The 16,021-nt window shown below is 46.3% G+C and overlaps 1 protein-coding gene across 36 annotated transcripts in view; it reads right to left on the bottom strand.

Moving 5' to 3' along the window:
* The window catches only part of PPHLN1 (periphilin 1), a 104,939-nt gene that overhangs the window by 46,708 nt on the left and 42,210 nt on the right, over window positions 1–16,021 (bottom strand). For 22 of the 36 annotated variants that reach the window (XM_070049675.1, XM_070049683.1, XM_070049679.1 and 19 more), the window contains one exon: window positions 1,698–1,909. In XM_070049675.1, the coding sequence (XP_069905776.1) occupies window positions 1,698–1,909 (212 nt within the window). Of the gene's footprint in view, window positions 1–1,697; window positions 1,910–9,727; window positions 9,803–16,021 lie in introns of all 36 variants that reach the window. The other 14 variants (XM_051850946.2, XM_070049674.1, XM_051850951.2 and 11 more) reach the window with 2 other exon arrangements.

The raw sequence follows: 16,021 nt of genomic DNA, 5'->3' as shown, positions 1-16,021 counted from the left end.
AGGTTGTTTACCTTCTTGAGAAGTGTTTCTATGGGGGACAGGTCGTAGGGATGGGCAGGATAAAACCAAGAGAAAATACCTTTTAACTCTGAACTCAACAGTAAAGTAAGTGCTCAGTCTTCCAAAATTATCCCATGTGCATTTTAAGCAATTAGGCATATCTGAGTGGCTGCTTGTTTTAAATTCTTCAAGTGACATTCTTACCTCCTGCAAAATGGCTCAAGCACGTATATCTAAAAATGTTTCTTGTGGAAGCCTCATTCTACCTAGCTCTGCAAGTACTGGACAACAGATAAACGTTAGCCCACAGAACCCATGCGGCAACAGGAGATGGCCTGTAGAACACACATGGTATGCTTGAGGGAGGCAATAGCTGTCTGAACCAAACTCTTATTACTGGAAAAGGACAGCTGATTGGAAGTAAGCTAAACAGAAACGGAAATGAAATACCCAATATTTTAATCTCATCTTGACCTGTTCATAATGTTCATTAATTTACAGTGTTATCAAAGTTTTACTTTATACTGAGAAGGGTGTTATCAACTGATAGAGTATCCATACGCACACCTCAGTGACAGGGTCACAGTGTGTGACACGGTGCCCTACACATGGATAAATGAGCACCACAGGAATACTGTTAGCCAGCACCCCACGCGGGGGCTCCCGCTCAGGCTCCTCCACCTCGAGTCCAGCTCCTGATTGTGTGCCTGGGATAGCAGCAGGAGCTGGCCCATGTGCTTGGGCCCATGCCGCTCACTCGGGAGACCTACACGCTATTCCAGGCTCCTGGCTTTGGCCTGGCCCAGCCCCATCTATGGCAGTTATCTGGAGAGTGAGCCGGGATATGAATGATATCTCTTTCTTTTAATTTCAGTGAAATAAGCAAGTCATAAAGGAAAAAAAAAAATGCCAGGGTGGGCAGTGTGGCACAGCAAGTTAAGTGCATGCTTATAACACCCCTAACCCATACAGGACCATGGGATGAGTCCCAGCTACCATGTACTGATTCAGTTTCCTGCTAATATTCCTGGGAGGCAGCATATGATGGCCCCAGCACCTGAGTCCCTGTCACCCGTGTGGGAGATCCAGATGAAGTTCCTGACTCCTGGTTTTACCTGGCCTCCCTTGGCTTGGATGTTGTGGCCACCTGGGGACTGAAAAAGTAAATGGAAGATATCTTCTCTCTGTATCTTTCCCTCTCTCTGTGTCACTCTGCCTCTCAAATCAATGCTAAAAATCAGAAGACTTAAGAATGGCTTATCTAGAAAATCGGCACTTCCCGCAACTATACCTACAAGCATCCTGGTCAGGTTGAGGGGCCACAAGCATCTGGAACACAGATTTATCTGCGCACTCCAAATTAAAAACCAACACCAAGGGAGCTCCATGTTCTCCAAGGCTAGACAGCAGGCTTGGAGGAAACCACTGGCATTTTTCACACAAAACAGACAGATACATACAAGGGCTGTCTAGCAAAACAGAATAAAGAAGTTAGACTGGCAGGGGAACTACCAAAAAATATCAAGGGGAGGACTTAGGATGCAATCACAAAGTTCTCTCTCTTACATACCAAGGAAACTGTTTGAAAACAAACATTTGAAAAGGTTATTTCTTACAACACCTGTAAGGCAATCATGCTAGTCCACTCTCATCAGTGGAGGCCGGGAAAGAAAAGGGAAAGTCTTAAGAACACGTACTTCTATGCTGAGACTGATGGAAAGAGTATGTTTTGCTTCTTTCCGGAGAGTAGCTTCTGCTACTGACACTGGAGCCGGATCTGCTGTGAGGAGAGTCCTTGCGGCCTACAGGTGATTCTCTGAGAAAAGGAGCATCCCTTTTATGAGGAGACCGGTCTCTCACGTAATGGGAAGAGTAGCAACCTTTTCTTCTAAAGCCATCTCTCATGTTCCTTTGAAGAAAAAACAACATAAGTTTAGCATACCATGGTCCCCATAGACACAGATGGCACATGCCCAGGTTGTACGTAAGGTACCTCTGGGTTGCATCACCATGTAACTGCTGAAGTCAGTTAACAATATGAAAACACATCTCTGAAACATTAATCAGAAGCCACTGCTTTGTCACACATGGCACAGAGGAAAAGCAACCATTAGTAACTGGTGCCTAATGTACATATCACTACTAGAGAGATCTATCATTAACTGCCCGAAATGATATCCTAAGTGTAAAATAACCCATTTTTCCAAATTATAAACACTAACAACACTCAAACAGGAATTAAAAAACAACTCTATTGGCCAGTGCCACAGCTCACTAGGCTAATCCTCCGCCTGCGGCACTGGCACCCCGGGTTCTAGTCCCAGTTGGGGTGCTGGATTCTGTCTCGGTTGCTCCTCTTCCAGTCCAGCTAGCTCTCTGCTGTGGGCCAGGAAGGCAGTGGAGGATGGCCCAAGTGCTTGGGTCCTGCACCCGCATCGGAGACCAGTAGGAGGTACCTGGCTCCTGGCTTCGGATCGGCGCAGTGCGCCGGCCGTATCAGCCATTTCGTTGGTGAACCAACGGAAGGAAGACCTTTCTCTATGTCTCGCTCACTGTCTAACTCCACCTGTCAAAAAAAAAAAAAAAAAAAAAAGAAGGCACTGCTTGATCACAGAACAAAATAAAATCCGGTGGTTACAAGAAAAAAATCTTTATTCTAAATAAACACAAATTCTAAAAGTGAAAAACAGTCTCCACTTTCTCAGGGCAATCAGCAACCTCCCCCCAGCTCCACCATTCTCAGACACCTAGGAATGTCCAAGAGTTCCCACAGGAGCTTTTTCATCGCCTGTAACCTTCCCAAGGGAAGCATACATTACTGGTTTCCTATCAGTGAAAACTTCTCTCTCCCCAAGGGCAACTGGACAATGTCTCCATTTCTCCCATCGTCATGTGGAGAGAGAAAATGCCAAAGATGCTATTAAAATCCTCTACCACCCAGGCCCTGTGCACATATCCACCCACAACTCTAACTATCCAGCCCAAATGCTACCACCAAGGTATGTATTCATCAAATCGCTGCTCTATGAGATGTTTATCCTTAGGATATACTTGTGTCCATCTCTAAGTATCAACTTTTTATAAATCATTGCTACTTTGAGCAAAGCAACAACTCAAAGCAGCAAGTAATCCATACTAGAACTCTATGTCACAAACTCTTTCATAAAGCATCAAAGCAAATCAAAATCAGCACATGAAACCTTTACTGAGAGAACTCAGGATGGGCATCCGCCCCGGCAGTTCAAGCGCCTACTCCCGCACTGGGGTGCCCAAGTTCAGAACCTGACTCCGCTCCTGACTGCAGCGTCCTGCCACGGAGCAATGCTCCAAGTACTTGGATTCCAGCCCCACACAGCAGAGCCGGATGGAGCTCCCGCTGTGTGTGTTCTGAGAGTGACGCAGCAGACAGAAGCACTCTTTCCCTCTCATGTCCATGTCTCTCTGCCTCTCTCTCGCATGAATAATGTAAAAAAAAAAAAAAGTTATGACGATGATTTAATAAATATACTTCCATATTACAATTAAAATCATGGACTTTCAGAAATTAGAACACTACGAGACAAAATAACGGCATGCAATTTCAAACGTGCAAGAACATGTGCATGAGGCAGTTAAGTCGCTGCTTGCGATGCACACGTCCCTTATCAGAACGCCCAAGTTAAGGTCCAGTGACTCTGCTTACACATAGTGACCTGCTAGCACACACACATCCCGAAAGGCAGCAGACGAAGGCCCAAATATTTGGGTCCCAGACACCCATGCGAAGACCTGAATGGAGTTCCTGACTCCTAGCTTCAGCTCGGCCCAGCCAGGAGTATTGTGAGCATTTAAGGAGTAAACCAGTAGATGGCAGATCTCTCTCCATTTGTCTACCTTTCAAGTAAAATGAAAATTTTAAAAAATAATTTAACATAGTGGTTGGAAGTTTCTAGTATAAAATCTGGTGTTTGTTCTAAAGTCCATTTGAACACCAACTGCTTAACACCGCAAACACACTGTTCCTATAGGCACAATTACATTTCCCGGGGAGAAAAGGAAAAAAACAATCAGTAAAGGACAGAACACTAAAACTGAAATGAAGCATTAAATAGTCTCACTGTATTCCAGTGTACTCGCTGAACTACAGGGGTCCCAGCAACACTGTTTTTCCAGACTGGCTATGGATTAAACACACAGCCCAGGAACTGACCAGTGCTGCAAGCCCAATAGTCAGCCAAATGCACCAGCCTCTGATACCACACAACTCTTAGACGAACAGGCTGATGTCAGTCAGATGCACCAGCGATACGTGAATGCAGTCAAGACCAGGTAGAGGGAGATTCACCAGGAGTCTGCTTGGAACAGGCAAGAGCCAGTGCAGGGGCAGTGCTATGGCGTAGCAGATAAAGCTGCTGCCTGCTGTTCTTGGCATCCCATTTGGTCACAGGTTTGAGTCCCAGCTGCTCCACATCCAATTCAGCTTCCTGCTCATGTGCCTGGGAAAGCAGCAGAAAATGATCCTGGTGGTTGGGTTCCTGTACCCGCATGGGAGGCGTGGAAAAAGCTCCAGACTCCTGATCCCCCAGCTCTGGCCACTGCGACCATTTGGGGAGTGAACCAGCACATGGAAGGCCTCTCTCTCCCTCTCTGTCTCTTCCTCCTTCCCTCTCTCTCTCCCCCTTTCTCCCCCTCTCCCCTCTGCATTTCAAATATATCAACGTGAATTTGTCCGTAAATAGGCAGGTGTATGGATGAAGAGGGGATCACAGAACACATGGGTGAGAACTACAACATAAAGAGAGAAATGGGCAGCACAGAGTAAGAGAGCAACCAGAGAAAACCAAGAGCGTAGGTTACAAGGGAGGCTCAGGACAGTGTTCCAGGAAAGAGAACAGGGCTGGCACTGTGGCGCAGCAGGTCAAAGTTGCAGCCTGCAGCGCCGGCAACACACATGGGTGCTGGTTCCAGTCCCAGCTGCTCCATTTCTGATCCAGCTCTCTGCTATGGCGTGGGAAAGCAATGGAAGATGACCCAAGCCCTTGGGTCCCTGCACCCAAGCTGGAGACCTGGAAGAAGCTCCTGGCTTCACATCAGCTCAGCTCTGGCCATTGCAGTCATCTGGGGAGTGAATCAGTGGATGGAAGACCTCTCTCTCTCTCTCTGGCTCTACCTCTCTCGGTAACCCTTTCAAATAAATCTTAAAAAAAAAAACACCAATGACGGTCTTATGCACTGAATTGATTGACTTTATTGGTAGCTTGATTCTGGGGATGAAAACAAACAGATGACACCCAGATTGCCTAAAATCAGACATATAAGATCCTTGAAGACCACAGGCTGAAGTACAGTTGCTTACGTCTGACAGCAGATGGCAGTAAAAGCCCATCTCAGTACAAACGGAACAGAGTACTGCAGCAGGTTGCCTCAGGGGGATGGATTTGTCAGATTTGAAAGAGCTCAGAGCAGTATTTCCTCCCTTTCCTATCACCTCTCTAGAAAACATGCCAAAACAGGCATCAATTATCCTAAATATCCTCTTTCATAAGTGATAATATGAGGCTGTCTGTATGTGGGTGAAAGAGAGACAGACAATATACAAAAGTATACTCAGTGCCCATATTAGGAATGGCAATACACGACAACCCTGGCTGTCAAGCAGCTTATTAATTTGGGGTTTGGCAAAGAGGCTGTAGGGGTTGATGCTGAAGGCAGGAAGTATTTAAAATGAACAGTAAAGTGATGTGAAACTGTGGAGGCAGGAGGAGGCCTAAGAGCCACATGACCTGTGAGCAGGACTCCAGCAAACTCTGAAAACCAAAACCCATGTGGAGGCTGAAGACACTTGTGCTGGAAGGGTTAAGCTACTGTTTTTCTTCCCAAGAGAGGGAATAGAAGGGAACTGAACCAACTGTAAATGAGAAGAGGCTCATCTGGAGGTTGAGGAAGAGAGAGGACAACAGATTACCAGGACCCAAACATACTCCAACATCCAACAGGACACAATGAGACCAAGGGACTAAGCAGAGAAAATGGCCTCAAAGGAAAACTAAGAGTACTCTCAGCACGAAGCCTTTCTCTCAGTAAAGGAATTACAGCAGTCAACACGCAAGACGATGAATGAGAAAAGAGGCTTGAGGCAGAGTGGAAAGTCTGGAATTGGCCCTTCAAGAAGTACTCATTACAGCAATGCGTCAGCATTACCTGGCAAGCTGCAGACCTGTCACTCCAGGGGCAGCGACCCTCACCAACTCCACCACATCTCTAAAGGTATGGCCCAGGATTCCGCATTCTGAATTCTGCATTCTGGCTTTCAAAAGCGTCTCCAGCGGGGAGTAAACAAGTGGATAAGAGATATCTCTTTTCCTAATTCTTTCAAATAAGTAAACAACTAAGTCCTAAAAAAAAAAAAACAAAAACAAAAAACAGAACCCCACTAACATATAAGACTAAACATAAGCAAACTGTCAACGAGCCAGACTATAAATGCAGAGTCATCATAGAGGCAAGAAACCCCCAAGGAGCACGTGAGGAGAGCCAAGGACAGAACTGAGGAATGCAAGAGGGCAGGCCTCTGTGGCACAGCAGGAGAGGCCGCCACTTTTGTGAGCCCACTATCCCATACTGCAGTGCCCGCACTACTTCTGATCTAGGTCCCTACTAACACCTGGGAAGCAGCAGCGGCTGGTTCAAGTACTTGAGAGCCTGCCCCCAAAAGGGAGACCTGGAGAGAGTTAGGGACTCCTGATTTCAGCCTGGTCCAGCCCCAGCTGCTAAGGCAGAGGAATCACAACCAGCAGACAATCTTTCTGTCACCTTACGTTTCGTACAAATAAACAAATCTAAAAAAAGAAAGAGAAGGGAAGGAAGGAAGGAGGGGAGAAGGAAGGAAGAGTGAGGAGACGAAAAAAGAAGGGAGGGTGGGATAGACGGAGGGAGAAAGGAAAGCAGGGAGGGAGGGAGAGAGGCCAGCATTGTGGTGCAGTGGTTAAGCCACTGCCTGTGATGCCGGTGATATTTGAGTCCTGGCTGCTCCACTTCTGATCCACATCCCTGCTGACGGGTGGGAAAGGAGCAGATGATAGTCCAAACACTTAGGCCTCTGCACACACATGGGACACATGTAAGAAGCTCCTGGCTCCTGGCTTTAGATCAGAAAAACTCTGGCCATCACGGCCAGTGGGAGAGTGAACCAGCAAATGGAAGATCTATTTCTCTAACCCACACTTTCAAATAAATAAATATTTTGCTTTGTAAAGATGGATGGAAGAAAGTACTGTTAACAGTATTTTCAAGGGTTCAGCGCAGGTGCATAGCAGCTTAAGCCTCCTCCTGAGGCACTGGCATCCTATCCTGCAGGGGTACCAGTTCATGTCCTGAGTGATCCTATTCCAATTCAGCTCTCTGCTATGGCCTGGGAGTGCAGTGGAGGAAGGCCCAAGTGAGTGGGAGTCTAGGCCCACATGAAACTGGGAAGAACAGCTGGCTAAGTGCTTACAATCCGGCCAGCTCCAGCAGCTCCAGCCAACTGCAAAGTGAATGAGCAGAATGGAAGACATTTCTATCTAACCTTCTCACTGTCATGCTACCTCTGAAATAAATAAATAAAACCTTATACAAAATAAGTAAGAGTACTGTGAAATCAGTATGAGTGTAAGAAGTCATTGGAACAGAGGTGATGGAGAGCCAGAAAGTGTGGGCCTCTGTAAACTAATGAGAGCACAGAGTGCTAAAAGTGGGAGGGCCAGAGGGCACGAGAACAGATGCAGCGCTACAAAGGGGCAAGAAATATGCCCAGAACCTAACGAAGAATCGAGAAGCTTGGACAGCATCACAGAACAATGGTGGAGGCACTGCCTGCAAAGCCAGCGTCTCATCTCAGAGCAGTGGTCTGAGCCCCAGCTGCTCTACTTCCAATCCAGCTTCCTGCTCCTGTCCCTGGCAGAGGAGGGGAAGGTGGTGGGCCAAGTGCTTGGTCTCTGCCACCCACATGGGAGACCTGGGTGGAGTTCCAGCTCCTGGCACAGCCCGGCCCATCGTGGCCATCGGGAGAGTGAACCAGAGGACAGACGGTATCTCTAACACTGCCTCGCAAAGGAGTAAATGAATATAGAAAAAGAAAAAAAAAAGAAGAATTGACAGAAAAGCAATCTCAACACTGGGAAATTAGGCTCCAGCTACAGAGAAGAGAGGAAGGAAATAACAGAAAACACACACTCTCTTCTCAATACCGTGATTAAGAGTTCAAGTGACACAGACAGAATGAGACCTGGCCCTCAGACAGCCACACTGAAACAGGGCAGAGTGCCAGGGACTGCTCAGAAAGGTGGCCATGAGGGCTGCTCCAGACGGGACACTCAAGGAAGACCTCTCTGAAAAGGTGACATGCGACCCAAGGTGGGACAAAAATCAACCAGAAAAAATAAAGGCCAGCAGGCTACACATTAAGAGGACGGAGATCAATCACAGACGGGCAGGGGTTCCGTCCAGCGGCACGAGGCTGAGAAAGCTGCCGGCGAGCTTCAAGGGTGGTGAAGAGATCTGGTTTACGTTTACACCGTCACCGTGTTTCAAGAGCAAGGGCATCACGACAAGGCAGAGGGCTTTCTCAGACCTCACGTAATTAGACAGTGTCAGCGTTTCAAAGGCAGGGCAGGCGCCAGGCACAGCAGGAAGGACACCATCTGGGACATCAGCACGCCTGGGCTCCCGTGTCCACTCCAGCTTTCTGCCAGTGCACACCCTGGGAAGGTAACAGCTAACAACTTAAGTACTCGGGTACACAAAACCCACAGGGGAGACGCAACCCGAGCTTCAGCCTTCTGACGTCAGCACCGGGATCTCTGGTACAAGAGCACACAAGGTCGCCGTTTCCACCTCTGTCAATTGCATATGAAATGAAAATAAAGCAAAAAATGATTTTTTTTCTGACGCTTCCAACGTGAAGAGTCTGCAGTACAAGGTTAAGGAGCACCAGCTCGCAGAGGAAGGCAAGGGCGCGGCACAGGGCAAGTCCTCTGCGGAGCAGCACCCGAAGGCACCTGTGGCACAGGCGTTGTGCACTCTGCCGGTCCTGCTCTGTTCCTGAAAAGAACTCTGGGACAAGCAGCAGCACCAGCCTCCTCGAATCTGCTTCACAGAAGACAGACTGCAGTTAAGTCAAGGTCAAGAGCTCCAGCTACACCAAATCCTTATGCAGATGAAGGAAATACAGACTGAAGGGTAGGCAGAAAGACCCTGGGAAAACAAGGGGTCAAAGGGCATTTTCCTACAAGGAGCCAAGTAATTCAGGGGTTGTGCCTATTCGGCTCCAACACACCCCCACACTGCGATGATCCAGGACCATTACACACACAGACGCAAATCCTGAAATAAACCACGGGCCTTGATGAGTTCACAAGCACAAATAAGGAATAACCACGTTGCCTACAGCTTGCATTGCTCACAGGATACCAGGAAACGATGCAGTTTCTTCCACCCTGTCTCTTGACAATATCTGACAGACTTGGCTGCTTTACAAGTGTCACTGTAGACTGGAAAGCAAAATTCAATGATAGAAACGTTAGGCTGGCTTTTGTTTTGATTTCTACAGGATCTTGAAACATCTTTCCCAACATGTTACACAGAGCACTAATATCAAAGTGATCAGTGTGGACTGGAGATTGCAACGGTGACTGCAGGGGCCAGCACCAGCAGGATGCGGCCCGTGCTGTGACACCGACGTCCCGCGGGCAGGAAGCATCGACTGTACCTTGTGAAGGAGGGAGCTTTCCGTCGCAGGGCCTCTGGAGGAAGAGGGAGTAAGGGCTCCGTTGTTTGCCTCCCCCTGCACACAGATCACATCAAGTGGGGAAATGAGTGTGGGAGTGAAATGCCTTCTTCATCAGACAATCCAGTCTGTGACTGTTCACCAGGGTCACTCGATTTTCCATGAGGTACTACGCTTCAGAGTCACTGATAACCACACATCAACCTGCCATGCTGCAACCTGATGCGGTACACAGTCTCACCTTCTGAGTATCACGGCTGCCATCAAACCCAGGCTCGTGGAGCAGCCTCACCGGCTGCTTCGGGGTTTAAACCCTCGGTTTGTCCACTTGAATCACTTCCAAAAAGGACAGACTGGCACTGTGGCGTGGCGAGTTAAGTCGCTACCCGCACTGTCAGCATCCCCTGTGGGGGCCAGTCTGAGCACCGGCTGCTCCACTTCGGGTCTAACGCCCTGCTAATGCGCCTGGGACAGCAGCTAGGATGGCCAAGTCCTTGGGGCCCTGCGTCCACATGGGGAGACTCAGAAGAAGCCCCTGGTTCCTGGCTTCAGTCTGGCCCAGCCCCAGCCAATGCAGCCATTTTCAGAGTAAAACAACAGAGGGAGGGTCAATCTCTCTCTCTCTCTCTCTAACTCGGCCTTTCAAATACATAAAAAGAATATCCTTAAAAAGAAATCCAAAAGGGAGTTTTGAGCGAGTAACCTCGGCAGCCATCTCTTTTTTACAGAACTGAACACGGTGATTACCACTGGCAGACTCAGAGCAAGCCCCGCAGGCAGAGTCAGATTCAACAAGTAATTCACCTGGGCGCCTGCCGTCTTTGACCTCAGTCAAACAGCTTCCTCTAAGCCTGCCTTGCCTCATCAACTTGGACCCAGCAAGTTTGCCATATGCAGTTTCAGTTCTTGGTCTTTTCATCACGCTATCTCCTTTTCAACCTTTCTCCTATAGAGGACTCAAATTTTAAAACACTTTATATAACGGAGATAATCTGGTGAGGAAGGCAACACATTTCTTTCCTAAAACACACATCATGATAAACCTAAGTTGATTCAAACACTGGATGTTGTGGAAATTGCTGCAGAGGAAAACACACAATCTAAAACAAAAACAAAACAAAACAAGCAAAGCAAACAAGCAAACACTCAACAGTGAGAGGAAGGACCCATTTTATAACAAATAACCAAATACAAGGACAGGCGATTAGCTCAGTAGTCCCATGTCGAAGTACCTGGATTCCATAACCAGCAACAGCTTCTAACTCCAGCTCCTTGCTAGTTTAGATCCTGGAAGGCAATGGTGAGGATTCAAACAGTTGGGTTAGGATAATCCACCTCGCAGAACTGGATGGCGTTCCCAGCTCCTGGCAGTGACCCTGCCCACGTGTCAGCTGGGCATTGAGAAAGCACCAGTAAATGGGAGCTCTTCTTCTTTCTTTCAGATAAATAACTTAAAACTGTACCAACTGCTTAAAACATGTGGGAAAGGGAGCACTAAACAGTAGTCAAGATGCACTTGAGATGCTTGCCGCCTCAGATCTGAGTGCCTTGTGCAAACACCAGCTCTGATCCTCATTCTAGCTTTTTCCTAACACACACTCCCAGAGGCAGCAGCTCATGGCTCAAGTAGTTGGGTCTTTGCTCCGTCCACGTGGGAGACTTGGACTGAGTTCCTGGCTCCCACCTCGGCCAGACCCAGCTCACCTACTGCAGGCATGTGGAGGGCAACCTGGAGATGACTTCATTGATCCACTCATCCAGCCTTAAATGCATCTCTCTCTCTCTCAACTTTCAAATAAAATCCACCTAAAAATTCTTTAAAGAGCCTCTAAGGCAAAGTCAGTTTTAAAGCAATTTTTCAGAGGAAATTGCAACATTTAATTATTTACATTTTGTGACTTAATGAATGCTGTCAAAGCCATTACGGGTTAAGATAAACAACAAACAACAGACCAACGTTATATCATCTCACTCAACAGTGAAGATACAGGAGTTGTAACAAGAAATGCCTCCATCCACCCAGGAGTGAATCTGAGTGAAGGAATTTAAGCATCATGAAGTATACAGTCTTTAGGATGGTGAGATGTTGCTAGAGGTTAGCAGCCAAAGAGGGAAGACCCCACTTGCCCATGACGGATAGATAACCTCCCAGGGTCCACGCACAGAGTACCACTCAGGGCTGCATGCTAACAGCACACTCTTCTGATGTCTTTCTTATCTTCCTCATCAAGTCTGTCTGTTTCTCTCTCCCTGGACTTCTACACATCTTGTCTTTTCTACCATAATTCACTTTCACAGAGCCCTGCGGAACACTTTTAACTTCTCATCTTTCAAGCACAATACCTAGCTGTTGAATGCAGCCTGCACTAGGTTTCAGGGGCCATTCACAAGAATACCCATCTCTGGAGGGGAAAATTCACAGATGATCAAACTCCTCAACCAACACGCAATCAGATGGGCAGTAACTATCTCCTTCCTTCACTTACAGACGTAGGCACAAGCACTAGGAATACCAGGAGGCCCTCGGCGCCTACACACACACAGGGAGGGTTAAGTAACAACTGAATCCTAGCTTTCTTCAATCCTTATCCTTCACAATGGGAACATATCTGATGATAAATTTAGGGTAAAATGAAAATTCAGAGGCTCAGCCTATTTTTTAATTAAGATAATCTCAACAGGACAAAATAAGCAATCTTGTACCTTAACCTTGTACCAAAAGAAAACATTTTCCTATATTAGATTCTCATTCTTTGGCAAAGTAAAATGAGGAGTGCAGTGAGTTTTAAAAACATTCATTTACCAGAAATCAATAGTGCTTCCATTATTAAGTTCATTAGAAGAATAATTTTACGTTGTTATTTCTATAATGTGACTGTACTACTTATATAATGGAAAATGTTTACTTCACTTTTATTTGTTCTAATGAAAAATGAGCATTTAAGTTATGTAATTCATTTCTAGTTCCTACTTGACTGAAAGAAGTCATCACTTCTATTATTATGACTACTTTAGATAGCTAAAAATTTTTCCTGACATATCAGTATTTTTAAGTTGCTTACCTTACATTTTCTGATAGCTCCCAGTCACTAACTCTCCTCCCACCCTGAAACCTAACCAGAAACTGGAAGGGCTATGTTCTTCCCAGGATAGGCAGACTTATCACACTGCAGAGATAGGCAGCTTTATCACACATGGCACAGAGGAAAAGCATCCATTAGTAACTGGTGCCTAATGTACGTATCACTACTAGGGAGATCTATCATTAACTGCCCGAAATGATATCCTAAGTGTAAAATAACCCATTTTTCCAAATTATAAACACTAACAACACTCAAACACAGGAATTAAAAAAGAACTCTATTGGCCAGCGCCACAGCTCACTAGGCTAACCTCCGCCTGCGGCACTGGCACCCCGGGGTGCTTGGACCCTGCACCCCATGGGAGACCAGGAGAAACACCTGGCTCTTGGCTTCGGATCAGCGCAGCACGCTGGCCATAGTGGCCATTTGGGGGGTGAACCAATGGAAAAAGGAAGACCCTTCTCTCTGTCTCTAACTCTGCCTGTCCAAAAATTAAGTAAATAAAGAACTCCATTAACAAGTCTCCTTCACATGTAACTGGATCTTAAGTGATGGCGATTTTGCTCTCAAAGTCTGCAGACCGTCTGGTTCAGTCACCAAATAATTCCAACAGCCAGGACTGGGCCAGGCCAAAGAGAACCCAATATCTGAGCCACAGCAAAGACGCAGCCCGAGTAAGAATAAGCAGTCATAGAGCTGATTACTTCAGGGCTCACCTCAATAGTCACTACTTCAACCAAGCATTACTAATTTATTCAAGAAATAGTTCAATTCCAGAAGTGGGGAACTGAGTAACCCAGCTGAAAAATACCCAGAGAAACTGAACAAAATGTTCTGAGAAACCTGTACAAAGTCATCAGAGACCTAAGACTTAACTCAGCCCTCTTCAAGATATTCCACAAAACACAGTAAAGAAGTTTGGAACCAATATGCAGGAGGGGGAAGCCCACAGAGCAGAGCCTGTTTGGGGGGGCTGCTTTTTCCTTTCCCTGTCTGCCAAGTTCAAGAGGCGCAGCTCAGAGAATGAAGACCTGGCCCAGCAAGGAGTGTTTCAGCATCAAAGGGTCACACAGAGCTTAGTAGACAGAAGTACACTTCCTAGCATTAGATGCCCAAAGGTGACCTTGGACTGTTCATGACCCTAACCCTCAGGACACAGTTCTTTGCAGTTTTCTGTTCCGCTGATCGCCACCAAAGATTACTTTAAATTATCTGACAGAAAATCCCAGTTTCAACAGTGCATCCATGTACAGTCCTGTGTCACCTAACGTTTCAGTCAGGAACACTTCAGGACAGGCTGCATGAGACGGTGGTCCCTACCACGCACTGGAGTCACAGCTGTGTTAGTTTCAGCATGCACCACCATGCTTGCCTGAGACGGCCCCATACATTTCTCAGAACAGATTTCCATCTTTACATGATGTATGACAATACTTGGTAACTTAAGGAAAATAAATTTTAAGCTAGATATATTAAAATACAGGAGTCTTTCCTTGAACTGTACAAGACAAAAACAAGGCCACATATACAATTGCTGTAAAGTACTTAGAATGTAAAATATGACATACCTATAAATTATCACTAGTTTCCCCCAAAAAATTAAAAGTAAAAATTTGATTGATAGAAAATATCACTTTCACTCAAAATATTTTTATTTTTAAAAATGTGTAACCACTAACACTTACAATGAGATAAAAAATTCAACTAATAGTGGCATGCACCGTAGCACAGCAACTTATGCTGCTGCCACGGTCACCTGCCCCCACAGTCTGAGTCCTGGCTACTCCACTTCCAGTCCAACTCCCCAGGTTCCTGCTACTGCGTCCTAGGAAGCACTGCATGATGGCACAAATGCTTGGCCCTTCTGCCATCCATGTAGGAGGGGATGAAATTCGAGGAAAACCAGTGGATGGAAGCTCAATCTCCCTGCCTACAAAATGGATGGAAAATAAATAAGCATTAAGAAAAATTCCTAATCTTCAAATTTTTTTCTTAAAAGTTCCATACCATATAATGTGATTTACGTTGTACAGTGTCATCTTGACGCTGTGAAACGAAGCAGGGCAGGAGGACGCTGGAGACTTAGCACCGCACACTCAGTGGTATTGACTTCAGGAAGACAGAGCGACACACACAACATTCCCCAAACGCTGGGGCTGGGCTGAAGCCAGCATCCACCTGGGAGCTCAATCAGGAAGCCCCATGAATGGCAAGGATCCAATCCCTCGAGCCTTCACTGCACTCTCCTAGCCTCTGTCTGCACAGGAAGCTGGAGTCAGGAGCCAGAGCCAGAAACCAAACCCAGGGACTCTGATGTGGCAGCAGTGTCCTCACTGCTCCCTGTGAGAGCATTTCAGAAAAGGCCAGGTAAGAACTTTGCACTGCAAATAGGACAAAGCTCCATGCTCATGCACAAAAAAGGACCTCTCAAAAGCCTTCAAATCCCAGGAGTTTCTAGCAATGTGGGAAAAAGAACTAGTAACATACGTAACACATTCAATACAATGAAGCATAAGGCAAATCAAAAAGGATCTCTGAAAATATGTAAATCATAATACAACTAGAATGATTATGAAGGAACATACACTGTACTGAGGCCTTTTATTACCAGAAATCACAAAGACACCTCAAAAAGTTTCTGGAAAATGAAATTAAATGAATTTAATTGGCCAGAAAAAATTTTGAAGTCCAGGCAAATCAGGCATTTTCAAAGAGTTAATCAAAACACACAAAGTTCAAATGAAAAGATCACTGAATTTTTCATACTCATTTTATAAACTTTTTGAAAACACCCCATATGCATGGATTTCCAAATATTTTTGCCCCCTCATAAACTTATTTTTATTTTCATCCTCCAAAGTCTTGTTAAAGTACCTTGTACACAGCCTGAAGTGTCTTTTGCTAGATTGCAAGCTTGTCGGCCCACTGCTGGGAGCACGCAGGAGCCAGAGTCGCCCGGAGAAGGAAGGATGGGGAAGAACTATCCACAAGCAGTCTATAAAATGTGTTCCTTCACCCACGCGCATTGTCCTGGGTGGTTTCAAAAGCAGATTTCTGGGGGCGGTGCCACCACAGCGCAGTGGGTTAATCGTCCACCTGCAGTGCCAGCATCCCATATGGGCGCCGGTTCTAGTCCCAGCTGCTCCTCTTCCAATCCAGCTCTCTGCTGTGGCCTGGAAGTGCGGCAGAAGAT

The sequence above is a fragment of the Oryctolagus cuniculus genome, chromosome 9 (genome assembly GCF_964237555.1).
Source record: "Oryctolagus cuniculus chromosome 9, mOryCun1.1, whole genome shotgun sequence".
Taxonomy (NCBI): domain Eukaryota; kingdom Metazoa; phylum Chordata; class Mammalia; order Lagomorpha; family Leporidae; genus Oryctolagus; species Oryctolagus cuniculus.
The sequence above is the reverse complement of the archived record's forward strand: the minus strand, read 5'-3'. Positions and strand labels throughout refer to the sequence as shown.